The sequence below is a fragment of the Sorex fumeus genome, unplaced genomic scaffold, assembly GCF_029834395.1.
Source record: "Sorex fumeus unplaced genomic scaffold, SorFum_2.1 ptg000125l, whole genome shotgun sequence".
Taxonomy (NCBI): domain Eukaryota; kingdom Metazoa; phylum Chordata; class Mammalia; order Eulipotyphla; family Soricidae; genus Sorex; species Sorex fumeus.
The window spans coordinates 3,330,920-3,346,718 of NW_026606182.1; the positions used below are offsets into that span (position 1 = coordinate 3,330,920).

The 15,799-nt window shown below is 64.5% G+C and overlaps 1 protein-coding gene across 1 annotated transcript; it reads left to right on the plus strand.

Moving 5' to 3' along the window:
* Window positions 1-1,677: 1,677 nt before the first annotated feature.
* TAB1 (TGF-beta activated kinase 1 (MAP3K7) binding protein 1) lies at window positions 1,678-14,513 on the plus strand. Its single transcript, XM_056137440.1, has 11 exons — window positions 1,678-1,825; window positions 8,625-8,761; window positions 8,847-9,000; window positions 9,641-9,727; window positions 9,805-9,943; window positions 10,354-10,467; window positions 10,796-10,907; window positions 11,283-11,427; window positions 12,251-12,473; window positions 12,717-12,879; window positions 14,262-14,513. Exons 1-11 carry the CDS (start codon window positions 1,793-1,795, stop codon window positions 14,467-14,469), a joined length of 1,515 nt encoding a protein of 504 aa, XP_055993415.1. The 5' UTR covers window positions 1,678-1,792; the 3' UTR covers window positions 14,470-14,513.
* The last annotated feature ends 1,286 nt before the right edge of the window (window positions 14,514-15,799 follow it).

Genomic DNA, 15,799 nt, shown 5'->3' on the forward strand with positions numbered 1-15,799 from the left:
TGAGAAAGAGGCCAGAGCATGGAGGATGTTTACTTTGCGTGCGGCTGAGTTCAATCCCCAGCATCACTTATGATGAGCCAGGAGTAAGCCCCCAAATCCAAAAACAAAAAAAATAAGGCCAAAACATCTGGCCTAATTTTTTTTGGGGGGTTCCCATCCGGCGATGCTCAGGGGTTACTCCTGGCTCAGCACTCAGGAATCACTCCTGGCGGTGCTCGGAGGACCATACGGGATGCTGGGAACCGAACCCGGTTAGGCTGCGTGCAAGGCAAACGCCCTACCCACTGTGCTATTGCTCCAGTCCCCTGGCCTAATGTTTTGGCCTTATTATTATTATTATTATTATTATTATTTTTTAGCACAGCAGGTAGGGCATTTGCCTTGCACGTGGGGTTTGATTCCCAGCATCCCATATAGTCCCCTGAGCACTGCCAGGAGTAACTCCTGAGTGCAGAGCCAGGAGTAACCCCTGTGCATCACCGGGTGTGACCCCAAAAAGGAAAAAAAAAAAAGACTGGCCAAAGGGCTGGACGCAGGCTTCACACGGTGCTGGGGAGGCCAAAAAAGAAATCCCAAAAGACAAAATGAGGAAGCTGAGGCAGAAGGTAAGGGGATGTGTGTGTGTATGGGGGGGGGGGAGGACGCATCACTGTTGCTTGCTCTTCGGTGTCCTTGACATCACTGTCTGAGCCGCTATCTGCAAACCAGTGGCAGACTAGAGTCCCCAGGTTGGCTCCTCTGGGGGAGTGCTGGCTGGGATGTGTGTGTGTGTGTTGTTTTGCTGCATTTTTGGTTTTGGCCACACCTGGCTGTGCTCAGAGCTGACTCCTGGTGGGGCTTGGGAGACCTTCTGGGGTGCTGAGGATCAAACCCGGGTTAGCTGCATGCAAGGCAAGCGCCCTCTGTGCTGTAGTATGGTCTGTCCCCTGATTTGGGGCCATGCCCTTGGTGGTGCCTGGCACCCCGCGGTCTCCACCCCTCTGGTTACCCCTGATAAGGCCGCGGTTGGAACAGTCTTGGGGATGGGTCAGGTGGTATCTGTGACCCGCCGGGACAGACGCGTAGTCGCGGGTCGGCCGCGCGCAAGGCAAAACACCCCACCCACTATCCTATCGCTCTCCACCCACGGATGAAGCGTTTTGCGGGCCTGGGACAGTCTTGCAATGGGCATTTGCTTCCTCGCCCTTCCGACCCCCATCCCCGTCTTAAAGACCCCTAATGGGGGGGCCGGGAAAATGAGGCGGGGGGTTGGGGGTGGGGGTTTGGCTCGCCGACTAGAAGATGCTGCCTCCCAGGCTCCCCGACCCCGCCCTGCGCCAAAGGTCTCGGTGCCTCTGCAGTCTGGGACTTTGCACTTGCAACTGGAAAAGATGTGAGCACCGTAACCGGGAGAGCGAGGGGGGGGCTCGGTGGCGATCCCCGCCCCTCCCCAGGGAGCGCCGCGACCATCAAACAACAAAGGGGAATGGGTGACTGCAGACCACGGGACGTCATCCTGGAGAGAGTGCGCAGTTTAGAAAGCTGCACCCACCCCTCCCGCGCCCAGGCAGCAACTAGCCGGGCGGCGGCTCCCGGGGGAGAGCGACAAGGCGGGGGCGGGCCTTGCGCGCACGCCCCGCCCCGCCCCGTCCCGTCCCGTCCCGCGGCGGCCGCTGGGGGGCGCTGAGCGCACACTCGCCGGCGGCGCGGACCTTGGCCGCGGTGGGGGGGAAAGCCGCCTTGAGGCCGCTCTAGCCGCGCCCTTTTCGGCTGCTCCGCCGGGGGCCGGCAGCGCCGCGGGGGTCCCTCCAAGATGGCGGCGCAGAGGAGGAGCCTGCTACAGAGTGTGAGGACCCCCCCCCACGCCCCGCTTTTCGGACTGCGAGGCTGGGAGCCCGGGGTGGAGGGCGGCGGGGAGGCTGCCGGGTGCTCGAGTGGCGGCCGGGCCGCGCGCGTGTCCGTGGCGGGAGTGGCCGCGCGCAGCCCTGGAGGACCGGGAGGACCCCGGAGCGCGGAGGCCCGAGCGGGTGTGCGCGTGCGCGGCGGCGGCGGGGCGGGGCGTGTGTGCGCGTGCGCGGCAGCGACGGCGCGTCGGGGCGTGTATGCGCGTGCGCCGCGGCGGCCCGAGGCGGAAGCTGCCGAGTCCGCTCGGCCGCTCCCGTCTCGGAGCCGAAGCTTCTCCCGGGCCGGCTGAGTCTCGCGACTGCCCCCCGCCGGCCGTCCCGTGCGGTGACAGATGAGGAAACAGGCCCAGCGAGGCCCCGAGGCCACGCAGCTGCGGCATTACAATTAGTCTGGGGGCCCCGGAGCGATGGTCCAGCCGGGAGGGAGTTTCCCTTGCACGCGGTCGACCCGGGTTCGATTCCCAGCATCCCATAGGGACCCCCGAGGACTGACAGGAGTAAGTTCTGAGTGCAGAGCCAGGAGGGACCCTTGTGCATCGCTGGGTGTGACCCTCCCCCCAAAAGCAAAATAAAATAAAATTAGTTTGATGATATGAAACCCGCTGTGCGTGTGTGTGTGTGTGTGTGTGCGTGTGTGTATGTGTGTGTGTGTGCGCGTGTGAGATTTTGGTGTTTGGCAACGAGGTGTTATTTCAAGTGGCTGCTTCCTGCTTTCATCTCTGAACTCCAGGTGCCCTCTGGGCGGTTCCCACGATGCCCTGCCAGTCCCTCCTGGCTCCTGGGTGTAAAGCCAGCGCTGGGGGTCTCTCACTCTCACCTCTTTTTTCCTTTTTGTGTCTTCTTGGGCCATACCCGGCAGTGCTCAGGATTTACTCCTGGCGGTGCCACAGGATGCCGGGGTTCGGGGGATCAAACCCCCTACCTACTGGCTTGTTGCTCTCACTCCAGCACCCGACCCCCTTCACCTCTAGCTGAGGGGAAGAAATGGCCGCCGGAGCAGGTGCAGCCTGTCTGGTGCTTACTGAGCCTCGTCCTGCCTCAGTTTCCCATAGGGGAGAGCACAAGCTTGGAGGCTCCTCCCGACCACCCGCTACCCTCCTGGGTTGTGGTTGTTGGCCCTGGGCCTCCAGGTTATGGAAACTCCTGCCTTTTTGCTGGGGGGGGGGGGGGTGGTGGTGCTGTGATTGAACCCTTCCACCAGGACCACCCACCAGGGGATATACATGCAAAACAGGGAGGAAGCAAACTTGGGGTTCACAGCCTCCAGGGCTTCCCTCTTCCTGAGCTTCACCCCCACGGGTGCTATGCAGATGTCCCCTGGAAGGGCCCAGGAGGACCCAGTGGGCAGAGAACTCAGGCTCTGCATGCAGGACCCCTAAGTTTCGTCCCCCTGAGAGCCATCAGGAATAGCCCCTGAGCGCCATGGGCTGTGGTCCCAAAGACAGAAAAATTTTTTTTTGATTTTTGCCTGGACTATGCATTATTTATGAGGAAAAAAATCAACCTGTGTCTTTTTTTTTTTTTACTTTTTTTTTTTTTTGAGGGAGGTGGGGTGTGCCACACCCAGCAAATGCTCAGGGCTCTATGCTCAGGGATCACTCCTGGCCGGGCTGGGCTCGAGGGACCATGGGTGATCCCAGGATCAAACCCGAATCTGCCCCATGCAAGGCAAAGTGCCTTCCCCTGTGTCCCCTGGCTCCGGCCCTGTGGTCTGTTTGGGTTTGGGGTTTAATTTACATATGTCCTGACATTGAACCAGGGACCTTTATTTATTTATTTGTTTGTTTGTTTGTTTTTTGCTTTTTGGGTCACACCCAGCGATGCTGAGGGGTTACTCCTGATTCATGCACTCAGGAATTACTCCTGAATGTGCTCGGGGGACCATATGGGAAACTGAGGATCGAATCCGGGTCGGGCCGCGTGCAAGGCAAATGCCCTACCCACTGTGCTATCACTCCAGCCCCAAACCAGGGACCTTTAGATCTTCAGTCTAACTCTCCCAACTGAGCTGTTTCAGTGACAGCAATAGCACAGCAGGGAGGGCGTTTGCCTTGCATGCGGCCGACCCGGGTTCGATTCCTCCGCCCCTCTCGGGGAGCCTGGCAAGCGACTGAGAGTATCCCCGCCCGCATGGCAGAGCCTGGCAAGCTCCCCGTGGCGTATTCGATATGCCAAAAAACAGTAACAATAAGTCTCACAATGGAGACGTTACTGGTGCCTGCCCAAGCAAATCGTTGAAGGACGGGAAGACAGTGCTACGTGCTATGTCCTGACGTAGCTGAAGCTCCAGGTGCTCGCTGAGCATTTTTCTCGAGTGTGCATCAGATCAGGCACCCCTTAGCACAAAGGCATCCGGGACATCCTGGGCGGGGGGCACGGTGCCCGCCGACACCCCTCGCGCAGCTCCTGGGAATGAATCAGGCTCTGTGTGGGTCGGAGACAGAGCCGCTTTGATGCGGGGCCCCCGGGGGCGGGGGGGAGGCGGTGGGCCCAGAGAAGCCTCAGGGAAACTGGGTCACTCCCGCGGGGGTGGGGGGCCAGGACCTCCACTCCCCACTGGGGACACCCCCACGGCCGGCCTCTGTCTTTCTCGGAGCTTCCTTTGCCCCTCGCTGGAATCTGGGTGCTTTCGCCGGGAACACTCGGCCTTTTCATGCCTTTTCATGCGAGAATTCGATATTCAAGCTGTGACCCGAGCCCGGGCTTTGTCCCTCCTGCCCAGACCGGGCCTGGTCCCTGTGGGGACTTTCCTGGGCTGTGTTTGTGGGACCGGGTCACGTGTCGGTGTGGGGCCCTCGCTCGGGCTTGACCCACTGCCCGGTCCTACCCGGGCTCAAGGCAGCCGGATTGTGGTGGGGTTGGGGCTGTATTTACGGTGCCCTCGGATGAGACTTGGGGGATTCTCCTTTTCTCAGTCACTCCCTTTTGGGAGTCGCCCCACCCCCCCCCTTGGTGCCGGCATGTATGGGCGTGGGAGAAAGTTCGAGCATCCGTGTGCGCTGGGGTGGGTGGGGCCTGGTACATCCCGGAGATGTGGCCTTCCCCGGAATTCTCTGAAGTGTGGGAGCCAGCCCAGAGCGGCCGTGGCTGAGGGAGGGATCTGGGGGGGCTCCTGCTGGAGTCAGCACCCAGAGCCCCGTACTCCCACCCCCGGGATTTTTCTGCCACCCTGTTGCTTCTTTTTTTTTTTTTTCCTTTTTGGGTCACACCTGGCAATGCTCAGGGCTTACTCCTGGCTCTGCACTCAGGAATCACTCCTGGCGGTGCTCGGGGAACCATATGGGATGCTGGGAATCGAACCCGGGTGGGCCGCATGCAAGGCAAACGCCCTACCCACTGTGCTATTGTTCCGGCCCCAAGCACTTGTTCATTTTGGTGGTGGTAGGGGAGGCGGGCGGAGAGGCGGATAGCAGACGGTGCTCCCGGGCAGTGCTCAGAAGTCTGGCGGTCTGCACTGGTCTTGGCCAGCTGGGCTGGTGCTGCCCAGGCCCCGCGGTTTGGAGGTGCTGTGGGGGGGGGGGCCCAGGGCCGTCCCGGTCGTGCTCAGGGCCCACGTGGTGCTGGGATCAGCCCAGGTTGGACCTGTTCCCTAACCACTGTGCTGCCCCACCCCTTGTGGTAAGAGTCAGGGTGGTGCCGGCACTGCCCATGGGGGGCCCATGGGTGTGTCTGAGGCTCAGCAGGCCCGGGCTGTGGTTTGAGCTCAGTCTCGAGAGCGGCCCAGAGACCCAGTCACTGCGACCAGCCGGAAGGGCAGGCTGAGATGGGCCTTTATCCCCGGTGCCTCAGGGTCCTGCCACCAGTGAAGTCTGATCGCCACCAGGTGTGACCCCAAGACGACAACTAGCAGATGGGCCTTTGGGTGGGGGAGGTCCCACCACCACCGCCCCCCACCCCGCCCCGCCACCCCGGGCCAGATTAGCGGCCCAACAGCTCCGAGCTCTGCTTCTGTTTCTGTTTGAGTCTGGCCGAGCTGGCTGCCGCTCCTGGACCCGCAAAGAATTCTGGCCACTTTGGCCCAGGGTGTGTGAGCCCTAAGGGCAAGTGTGGGCAGCCCCGCACCCTGAGGCACAGACCCCCCACCCCACCCCCACTGCAGCCACGGGGACCCCCTCGAAGGCAAGGGGAGGTGAGGAGGGGAGAGACAGACTAGATAATAAACCCAGTGGCCAGTTCATGGTTCCAGGCTGCAGCCGGACAGTGGCCCTGGGGCCACACGGCTCCTAGCCTGGGGGGGTGTGCAACACACACACACACACACACACACACACACATCCTTGGGCAGGGTGTGGTGTGAGCCTCTCACAGCCTCGGTGCCTTTTAGCTGATGCTCACTAACCCTCCTCCTCCTCCTCCTCCTCCTCCTCCTCCTCCTCCTCCTCCTCCTCTTCCCCCTCCTCCTCCTCCTCCTCCTCCTCCTCCTCTTCCTCCTCCTCCTCCTCCTCCTCCTCCTCCTCCTCCTCTTCCTCCTCCTCTTCCTCCTCCTCCTCCTCCTCCTCCTCCTCCTCCTCCTCCTCCTCTTCCTCCTCCTCTTCCCCCTCCTCCTCCTCCTCCTCCTCCTCCTCATTCTCCTCCTCCTCCTCCTCCCTCTCTTTTTTTTTCTTTTTGAGGGACTCCCAGCGATGCTCAGGGGTCCCTCCTGGCTCTGCACTCAGGAATCACTCCTGGCGGTGCTCGGGGGACCCTATGGGATTCCAGGCATTGAACCCAGGTCGGCCGCATGCCAGGCCAACGCCCTCCCCGCTGTACTATCGCTCCGGCCCGCTTCCTCCTCTCCTTTGCTTGCTTCTTTATAAAAAACAGAGGCCAGGCGCCCTCTCAGACTGCAGCGTGAGTCAGTTTAGTAACCCTGTTTCCTTTGGGTTTCTTGGGATCGGGTCCCAAGACTGGAATCCCCCCTCAGTGGGAGTCCAAGCGGCAGGTTAGACCGAGAGTGAAGGTGTCTGGGAAGGGTCTGGGAAGGGGGGCTCTGGCCCCGGCTGCATCTGGGCGGGATCTGGGTGCTCAGGGCCTGGGCCGACAGACAGGGTTCCATGGGATGCTTGTTGCTATGTACGTGCTTTGGGTCCTACTTTGTATTTGTTGGTTTTTGTCGGTTCGGGGCCACACCTGGCCGTGCTCAGGGACCACTCCTGGTGAGGGTGGGGGGGACCCTGTGCAGTGCCAGGGATCACACCGGGGTCGGTAGCATGCCAGGCTAGTGCCCCATCCACTTTCTTTGACTTCACTGGCTTATTTTCCTTATTTTTCCCCTTTTTTGGCCACACCTGGTGGTGCTCAGGACTTACTCCGGACGACGCTCAGGGGGTTACTCCTAGGTCTGTGCTCGGGTCACTCCAGACGTGGGGTGGATGCTGGGGATAGAACCTGGGTCGGCTGCGTGCAAGGCAAGCGCCCTCCCCACTGTTGTATCTCTCCGCCCCCCCCCCCCCCACTTTCATTGCTTCAAGTCAGGCCAGTGGCTGGGAGCGGAGGTTTCAAGGGTGGGATCGAGCGCCTCGAGGCCGGTGGGGTCCCTGCGGCTGGCCCCGCGGTGCTGGCCCTGAGGGTCAAGAGCGCCTCCTGGGAGGTGCCCCCATCCCGGCAAGGTCTCCCCACTGGCGCCAGCCTCGTCCTGTCTGTGGGGGGGGGGGACACCTCTCCCGTCAGAGGTGGGTGAACTTCCCGCGGTGGTGTGGGGTTCGTCGGGGAAGTCTCATTTGCAGAAAGGGTCTGTGGGGCCCTGGGAGGGGGAGCTTGGAGGGTTGTCAGCAGGCGAGGGGCCGCACAGGCCAGGAAGATGGGTGTGAATTTTGGTGTGAAGAGTCTTCCCAGGGAGGGGCTGGAGCGATAGCACAGCGGGGAGGGCGTTTGCCTTGCACGCAGCCCACTCGGGTTCGATTCCCGGCATCCCATATGGTCCCCCAGCACTGCCAGGAATAATTTGTGAGTGCATGAGCTAGGAGTAACCCCTGAGCATCGCTGGGTGTGACCCAAAAAGAAAAAAAAAGTCTTCCTGGGGGACTGGGGAGTGATATAGGTCAGCAGGGAGGGTGTTTGCCTTGCGTGGCCAACCCGGGTTTGATGCCCAGCACCCCATATGGTCCCCCATATCCTGCCAGGAGTGAACCCTGAGCATCCCCAGGTGTGGACCCCAAGGCAAAAATCCAAACCAGAATGCCCCTGTCTGGGGTCCGAGTCCAGCGGGGCGGGTGCTTGCTTTGCACACGGCCATCCTAGGCTTGCCGAGCTCCACCAGCCATGGATCCCCGAGCACAGAGCCAGGGGTAAGCCCTGAGCACAGCCAGGTGTGGCCCCAAACAGACGAACGAACAAAAAAAGAGTCTTGGTGTGGGGGGGTGGTGTGTGCAGAGTACAGCGGGTAGGAACTGACTGGGTTCAAACCCCAGCACCAGCAGAATCACTCCTGTGTAGAGGTAGGGACAGCCCCTGAGCACCGCCGGATGTGAGAGAGAGACAGAGAGAGACAGAGAGAAGAGGAGACCCAGAGAGACAGAGAGAGAGGAAGAGAGACAGACAGAGAAGAGGAGACACGGACAGAGAGAGAGAGAGACAACGAGAACAGAATCCCAAACAACAGAGTCCCAAACTGGCACCATGGGGGCCGGAGAGATAGCCTAGTGGGTGGGGCTGAGTGTCCCCACCCCCGGTGTCCTGCGTCGGGGACCCCCCCAGCGTGTTCTGAGGAACGTGCGTGGGCAGCAGGCCCGGAGGTGACACTGGTTCCCAATGGCCTGGCAGGAGCAGCAGCCCAGCTGGACAGACGACCTCCCGCTGTGCCACTTGTCCGGGGTGGGCTCGGCGCCCAACCGGACCTACGCGGCGGACGGCAAGGCCGTGGAGAGCCACCCACCCGAGGACAGCTGGCTCAAGTTCAGGTGAGGGTTGCGCCCCCCCCCCACACTGGCCTAGGGCGGGGGGCTGCGGGGGCCGGCGGCTGTACCCAACCTCCCCTTTCTGCAGGAGCGACAACAACTGCTTCCTGTACGGGGTCTTCAATGGCTACGAGGGCACCCGAGTCACCAACTTCGTGGCCCAGCGGCTGTCGGCGGAGCTGCTTCTGGGCCAGCTCAGTGCCGAGCGCACCGAGGCCGACGTGCGGCGGGTGCTCCAGCAGGTGCGAGCCGGTCGCGGGGGTTTGGGGCCCCCACGGCCTTGCCTGTCCGGCTTCTGCTGGCCCCCGCCTGGGGCTCATTGAGGGATGGGGTGGGGGCAGCGTGGACCTCCTGGATCCAGCCCGTGGGCTGTGGTAAGGGCCCAGTTGTTCTAGAACTTTCTCTGGTGCCTGTCTCACGCACCTTCTCCCAGTGCTGGTCTCACCTCCCAGGTGACAAGCCTGAGGTCCCATCGCCCAGCCAGCAGGGGGCAGAGCTGGAATATGTGTACACAAACACACACACACACTCACACCCATGTACTCACACACATACACACACTCATACACATTCTCACACATATACTCACACATATACACACTCTCACACATCCATACTCACACACACATTCACATACACATACATGCACTCACACACACACTCATACACACACACACACACACACACACACGGCACGGGAAACAGTTCACACACTCCTGTGACACTCTTCACACACCCCTGAGCACACCTCTGGGCTGAGGCCCTGTCATGCTGCGTGGACAGTCCCTGCGGTGTTGGCGACGTTTAGGGCGGGGGGAGCCCGTTCTCCTGCGGCTGCCCCAGGCGTCCGAAGCCGCTGACCCGAGCCCGTCCTGCCCCCAGGCCTTCGACGTGGTGGAGAGGAGCTTCCTGGAGTCCATCGATGACGCGCTGGCCGAGAAGGCCAGTCTGCAGTCCCAGCTGCCCGAGGTAAGCCCGCGCCCACCGCCTGCCACCCCTGCCCCGGGCCGCCCCGTCTGAGGTCTGAGCCAAGCCCCTGCCCCCAGGGCGTCCCCCAGCACCAGCTGCCGCCGCAGTACCAGAAGATCCTGGAGAGGCTGAAGGTGTTGGAGCGGGAGACGTCGGGCGGCGCCATGGCCGTGGTGGCCGTGCTCCTCAGCGACAAGCTCTACGTGGCCAACGTGGGTGAGCCGCACCCGCCGCCCCGCCCGCCCACCTGTCCCCGCTGCCGCCCGGGGGGCTGCTCGGAGGAGGCCCAGCTGCTTTCGCTGCTGCCCCTCACAGACCCGGGAGGGGTCACCCCAGGCCTCTGCGGGGGGTGGGCTGCCTGCGGGGACAGTGAGGCCACCTCAGGGAAGGCCGCAGGGACCGGAACTCTGCCGAGCGGGTCCCCTGGGAGTCACGGTCACCCGCCGAGACACCCGCTCCCACGCCCCTTCCGGCCATTCCCGAGAACAGCATGCGCGTCCCTCTCCACCCCGTCCCCTCCCCTCCCACCCTCCCCCTCCCTCCCCTCCCCTCTCTCCCTGCTCCCTGCCCCCCGCCTGCCCCAGCCCCGCTCAGCCGCCCCCTCTGTCCCCTCTGTCCTGTCGCAGGGACGAACCGCGCTCTCCTGTGCAAGTCCACGGTGGACGGGCTGCAGGTCACGCAGCTGAACGTGGACCACACCACGGAGAACGAGGACGAGCTCTTCCGCCTCTCGCAGCTGGGTGAGTCGGGGGGGTGGTGCAGGGCCCCCCAGCCCACCTTCTTTTGGGGGGTATGTAAGTAGCAGGCTAGTTGAGCTCCTCCACTTCGGCCCGTCTGTTCCTCAGTTTCCCCGTGGGGCTAGTGGGGACCCGGGGGTGCCGTGCGCAGACGACTCGGAGGTCCTGGTACCCCCGAGTCCCCACAGCCTTGTGCTGCCCTCGGAGACGCTGCTGTCCCCAGGCGGCCCTGGGTGCAGAGTTTGCTGGCGGCCGAATCCTCACCCAGTTCCTGGGGCGGTGTCTGTGTCCCGCGGGGGCCAGGCCCGACCCCGGCACGCTCTGTCCGCAGGTCTGGACGCGGCGCGGATCAAGCAGGTGGGGGTCATCTGCGGGCAGGAGAGCACCCGGCGCATCGGGGACTACAGGGTCAAGTACGGCTACTCGGACATCGAGCTCCTCAGGTGCGCCGCGGCCTGCATTGCGGTCCTAGCACTGACCCCCCGTCCCTGCACTGACCCCCCATCCCAGCACTGACCCCCCCCGTCCCAGCACTGACCCCTGACCCCCCGTCCCTGCACTCAACCCCCGTCCCAGCACTGACCCCCCCATCCCAGCACTGACCCCTGACCCCCCGTCCCTGCACTCAACCCCCATCCCAGCACTGACCCCCCCGTCCCAGCACTGACCCCCCATCCCAGGACTGATCCCTGACCCCCCGTCCCTGCACTGACCCCCCCATCCCAGCACTGACCCCCCAGTCCCAGCACTGACTCCCCCGTTTCAGCACTGACCCCGTCCCCCAGCCACCCAGCACAGCCCAGTCACTCTCTCCCCAGCGCCGCCAAGTCTAAGCCCATCATCGCGGAGCCCGAGATCCACGGTGCGCAGCCCCTGGACGGGGTCACGGGCTTCCTGGTGCTCATGTCCGAGGGGCTGTACAAGGCGCTGGAGGCCGCGCACGGGCCCGGCCAGGCCAATCAGGTGAGCCTGGCGGGCGGGCGGGCGGGCGGGCGCCGCGTCCCCCGTGCCCTCCCCCTGGGCCCCGGAACCCCAGACAACTCGCTGTGGGTCATTTGCCGCTGCCCCGACTCGGGGTCCTACTGGGGGTGACGTAGCCGTGTGTTCTGGAAGCCCCTTCCTGCCCTCAGGAGTTGGTCTTTCTGCTCCGGCTCTCAGCCTTTTTATTTTGTTTTTAGGGGTGGGGGGGCGCGGGTCGCACCCACTGATGCTTAGGAGAGGCCTGGGGATCCCCCGGTGCTGGGCTTGAACCCCGGTCGGCTCTGCGATGAGCCAGGTGCCCTCACCGCTGTCCTGTCGCTCCGGCTCACACCATATTTTTGTTTGTTTTTTGTTCGAAATGTTCACACTGAGGGGCTGGAGAGATAGCACAGCGGGTAGAGTGTTCGCCTTGCACGTGGCCGACCTAGGTTCGATTCCCAGCATCCCATATGGTCCCCCGAGCACCACCAGGAGTCATTCCTGAGCGCACAGTAACTCCTGTGCATCGCCGGGTGTGACCCAAAAAGCAATAAATAAATAAATAAATGTTCACGCTGAATTCTCCAGTGTTCTCGAGTGCTGGCCTGGGGGCTCCTGAGTGCGGGGACCCGCCTAGCACGGCCTGGCCAGGCTCAGGTCCCCGACGGTCTGAGAATGTGCACGCGGTTGCGCCGTGGCCTCTGGGAAAGTTCCAGAAGGCGCGTCCCCGGTGGCCTGGCGGGGCGCCGGGGTGGCGGGCGGTGTGTCGGCGAGGGTCCCCCGCCCCGGGGTCCCGTCCTCAGCCGGTGTCACGCCCCGTGCCCAGGAGATCGCGGCCATGATCGACACCGAGTTCGCCAAGCAGACCTCGCTGGACGCCGTGGCGCAGGCCGTGGTGGACCGGGTGCGGCGGATCCACGGTGACACCTTCGCCAGCGGCGGGGAGCGCGCCAAGTTCTGTCCGCGGCACGAGGACATGACGCTGCTGGTGCGGAACTTTGGGTACCCACTGGGCGAGATGAGCCAGCCTGCACCCAGCCCTGCCCCAGGTGCGTGGGACCCTCCCCCCCCGCCCTGCACAGGCGACCCCCCGCCCTACCCCTGAACCCCCTCTTGGGTTGGGGGGGATCTGCAGCTGGCTCCGACTTTAGCCCCCCAAACCAGGCTGCCCAGGCTGCCCCCCCAGGTGGCCTCGTGTCCTGTCCTGTCACTTGGGGTTGCCGTCTCCTGGATGCGGGGGTAACCGCTGGCCAGCCATGCATGGTGCCCACTGCCCTCTCCGCCCCCCCCAGCCGCCGGGGGGCGCGTGTACCCCGTCTCCGTGCCCTACTCCAGCGCCCAGAGCACCAGCAAGACCAGCGTCACGCTGTCGCTCGTCATGCCCTCCCAGGGCCAGCTGGTGAACGGGACGCTCAGCGCCTCCACCCTGGATGAGGCCACGCCCACCCTCACCAAGTAAGCGGCTCCCCCGGCCGGTGCTCCCCAGCCAGTGCTCAGGTTCTCCTCTTGCTCCTGAGGGAGGAGGCTGCCCCCAGCCCTGGGTTGGGGTTGGGGTTGGGGTCGTGGGTGCAGGGGGGTGGGGTGGCGTGCTGGACTGCAGGCCATCTGCTCTCAGGCCGGCTGTGTCCACACAGGCCGGTTTCCTGCATCTGGAAGGTTCTCCGGGGCTTTTCTCTCATCCCAGCTTGGAGCCTCGACCCCCAGCTGCCCTGCTGGGGCCCTTGTCCGACCCGGCTGCTCCGCCCCCCTCCTCTGGGGTGGGTGCGAGTGTCCCACCTCCCTGCAGCTCACTGGATGGAGGCTGGGGAGGTCTGAGCTGGGAGAGGGGGGTGCGAGGCAGCCCCCTCCCCGCTGTGGAATGCGCCCCCCAACCCGGGATCAGCGGCTGTCTGGTTTCCACATTCCAGCCCTGCAGGGAATAATGGGGTGGCCACACCCAGCCCCTGGGGGAGGGGCCAGCTGGGCTGGAGGTCGCCCCCCCACAGGGCCGCCAGCTGTGTCCACAGAGGCAGAGTCCTCGGCAGAGGCTGGGCTGGCTGTTCGCTGGCCTGTCTGCAGGGCAGTTCCTGCGCTGGGGGTGTCTGTCCCCTAGAGCAAGGGGAGGGAACAAGGAAGGCTTTCTCACTGAAGAGCTGGTGGGGGAGGGGTGGAGCGCTAGCACAGCCGGTAAGGCAAACCGGCCAACCCGGGGTCGATTCCCAGCATCCCTTAGGGTCCCCCGAGCACCGGCCAGGAGTAATCCCAGAGCACCGCTGGGTGTGACCCAAAAAGAAGGGGAAAAAAAAGAGTTGGTGGGGGTGTTTGGGGGAGGGGGCGGTGCGACTGCCCTTCGCATGCACATGGTCCACCCCGGGTTCGATTCCCAGCTCCCCACATGGCCCCTCAGTCGTGCCAGGAGTGATCCCTGAGCACAGAGCCAGGAGTGAGCCCCTAAAACCGCCCGTTGGGGGCCCCAGGAGCTGTCTCAGCGGCTGTGCACATGCTCTGTGCCATCCCTGGCACCTCGTGGTCCTCCATATCTCGCGCAGGGCACCCCCGGGCACAGCCAAGAGTGACAGCCACGAGCACCCCAACCGGGGCGCAGAAACAGTCACATAAACAGAATAACTGGGGCTGGGATCATGGCTCAGTGGGGGGAGCTCACTGGGGTGTGGGCCCGGACCAGTGGCCACCAGAGCAGCCCAGGTGACCCCTGAGCACGGTGACCTCGCTGCAGGGGGGTCCCAAGCCCACCCCGCCCCGGTGCCTCCAGCCCCTGGCCCCCGGCTGTGGTGTCTTGGCTTGCGGGAGGGGGCTAGGCAGGGGACCGTGCCCTGAGCGTCCCCGTGTCCCCACAGCCAGAGCCCCACGCTGACACTGCAGTCCACCAGCACGCACACGCAGAGCAGCGGCTCCAGCTCCGACGGGGGCCTCTTCCGCTCCCGGCCAGCCCACCCGCTGCCCCCCGGGGAGGGCGGTCGCGTGGACGCCTACGTGGACTTCGCGGAGTTCTACCGCCTCTGGAGCGTGGACCATGGCGAGCAGAGCGGGGCGGCCGCCCCGTAGCCTGCGGGGTGCGGCCCAGGTGCTGGCTCCTGCCTCAAGCACCGGTGGGGACCCCAGCCTCAGCCCCCCCTCCCAGCTCAGGGCTGCAGCGACGCGCCCAGAGATGCTCCGACCGGCCCCGCCCGGACCCCCCCGCCTCGCCCGGGACACGTGAGGTCAGGCCAGAGGATCCCGCGGCCGGGTCCAGGCCCTCGGTCCCCGGGGGCCCCCCACACTCTGGACAGCCCCACCCGAGCTTCTCCACACCGAGTGGTCAGCGTGGGAGGGTCAGGGGTGTGTGGCTGCAGGGAGGGGGCTCCCCGGAGTGGGGCGCAGAGGGGGCGTGCGGCCGGGGAGCCTTGCCCTTCTCGGGCCGTCGAGGAGGGGGCAGGGAACGGGGTGAGTGGACGCTGCCCGGTGCTTCCACTCTTGTGGAGACCCTGAGGTCAGCAGCGGCCACCGACAGGGACAGCAACGTGACAGCAAGCTGAGGGTCCCGGGGGCTGATGTCCATGTTCCAGCCCAGGGACCGCCCCGCCCACCCACTCCCCTGGGCTCGGCCTTCCCGTGGGCGGGGGCGGGCGGCAGGGACAGCGCCCGGCGGCCTCGGGGGGAGCCAGGGACAAACTGCTGGTCGCGCGGTGCCCCCCCCCCCCCCACCAAGCCACTGCCCGCTGCGCCCTGATGCCCGACCTCGGGGGCCGGTCTTTGGGCTCTGGGAGGCAGTGGCCCCCCACACCCCGTCCCGCCTGTGCTGGTGAGCGGGTTCAGGCTGCCCGGGTCGGGGGACCTGCCTGGGCTCACGAAATAGAGCCTCTGCAGGGAGGAAGCCCAGGGGGAGAGTCCGCGCCGCTGCTTCCTCCTCCCTCTGACCAGCTCCCCCTCCTCCCTCTGAAGGGTTCTTCTTCCTCCCTCTGACCCGCTCTTCCTCCTCTCTCTGCCTCTTCCTCCTCCCTCTGACTGGCTCTTCCTCTACCCTCTGACCAGCTCCTCCTCCTCCTCCCTCTGACCAGCTCTTCCTCCTCCCTCTGCCTCTTCATCCTCCCTCTGACCTCCTCTTCCTCCTCCCTCCGAGCACATCCCAGGAGGTGAACCCTCCGTACTGGTCACTGGACAGCAGGGGTGGCGGGGGGCTCACTGTTAGCGGATAGGTAGCTTCTTGCCTGGGTTTGGGGGTGGACACTCTTCTCCGACCTAAATCCACACAGCAGGCGGCCACCACTGCCCTGGAAGGTCCAGGCTGCCGACGGGCCAACTGGCAGGTCCAGTGCCCCCCCACACCCACCTGCCATAGTAGGGGGTCCGGGCAAGGGGGCTCCGCCCGCAGCAGCGCCCGTCTGGGGGGCACGGC

Excerpts from the sequence above, each read along its gene's own strand:
- TAB1 (XM_056137440.1), top strand. The coding sequence starts at position 1,793 with ATGGCGGCGCAGAGGAGGAGCCTGCTACAGAGT. Across the intron at positions 8,762-8,846 it reads GACAGCTGGCTCAAGTTCAG|GAGCGACAACAACTGCTTCC; the intron begins GTGAGGGTTGCG and ends CCCTTTCTGCAG. Across the intron at positions 10,468-10,795 it reads CTTCCGCCTCTCGCAGCTGG|GTCTGGACGCGGCGCGGATC; the intron begins GTGAGTCGGGGG and ends CTCTGTCCGCAG.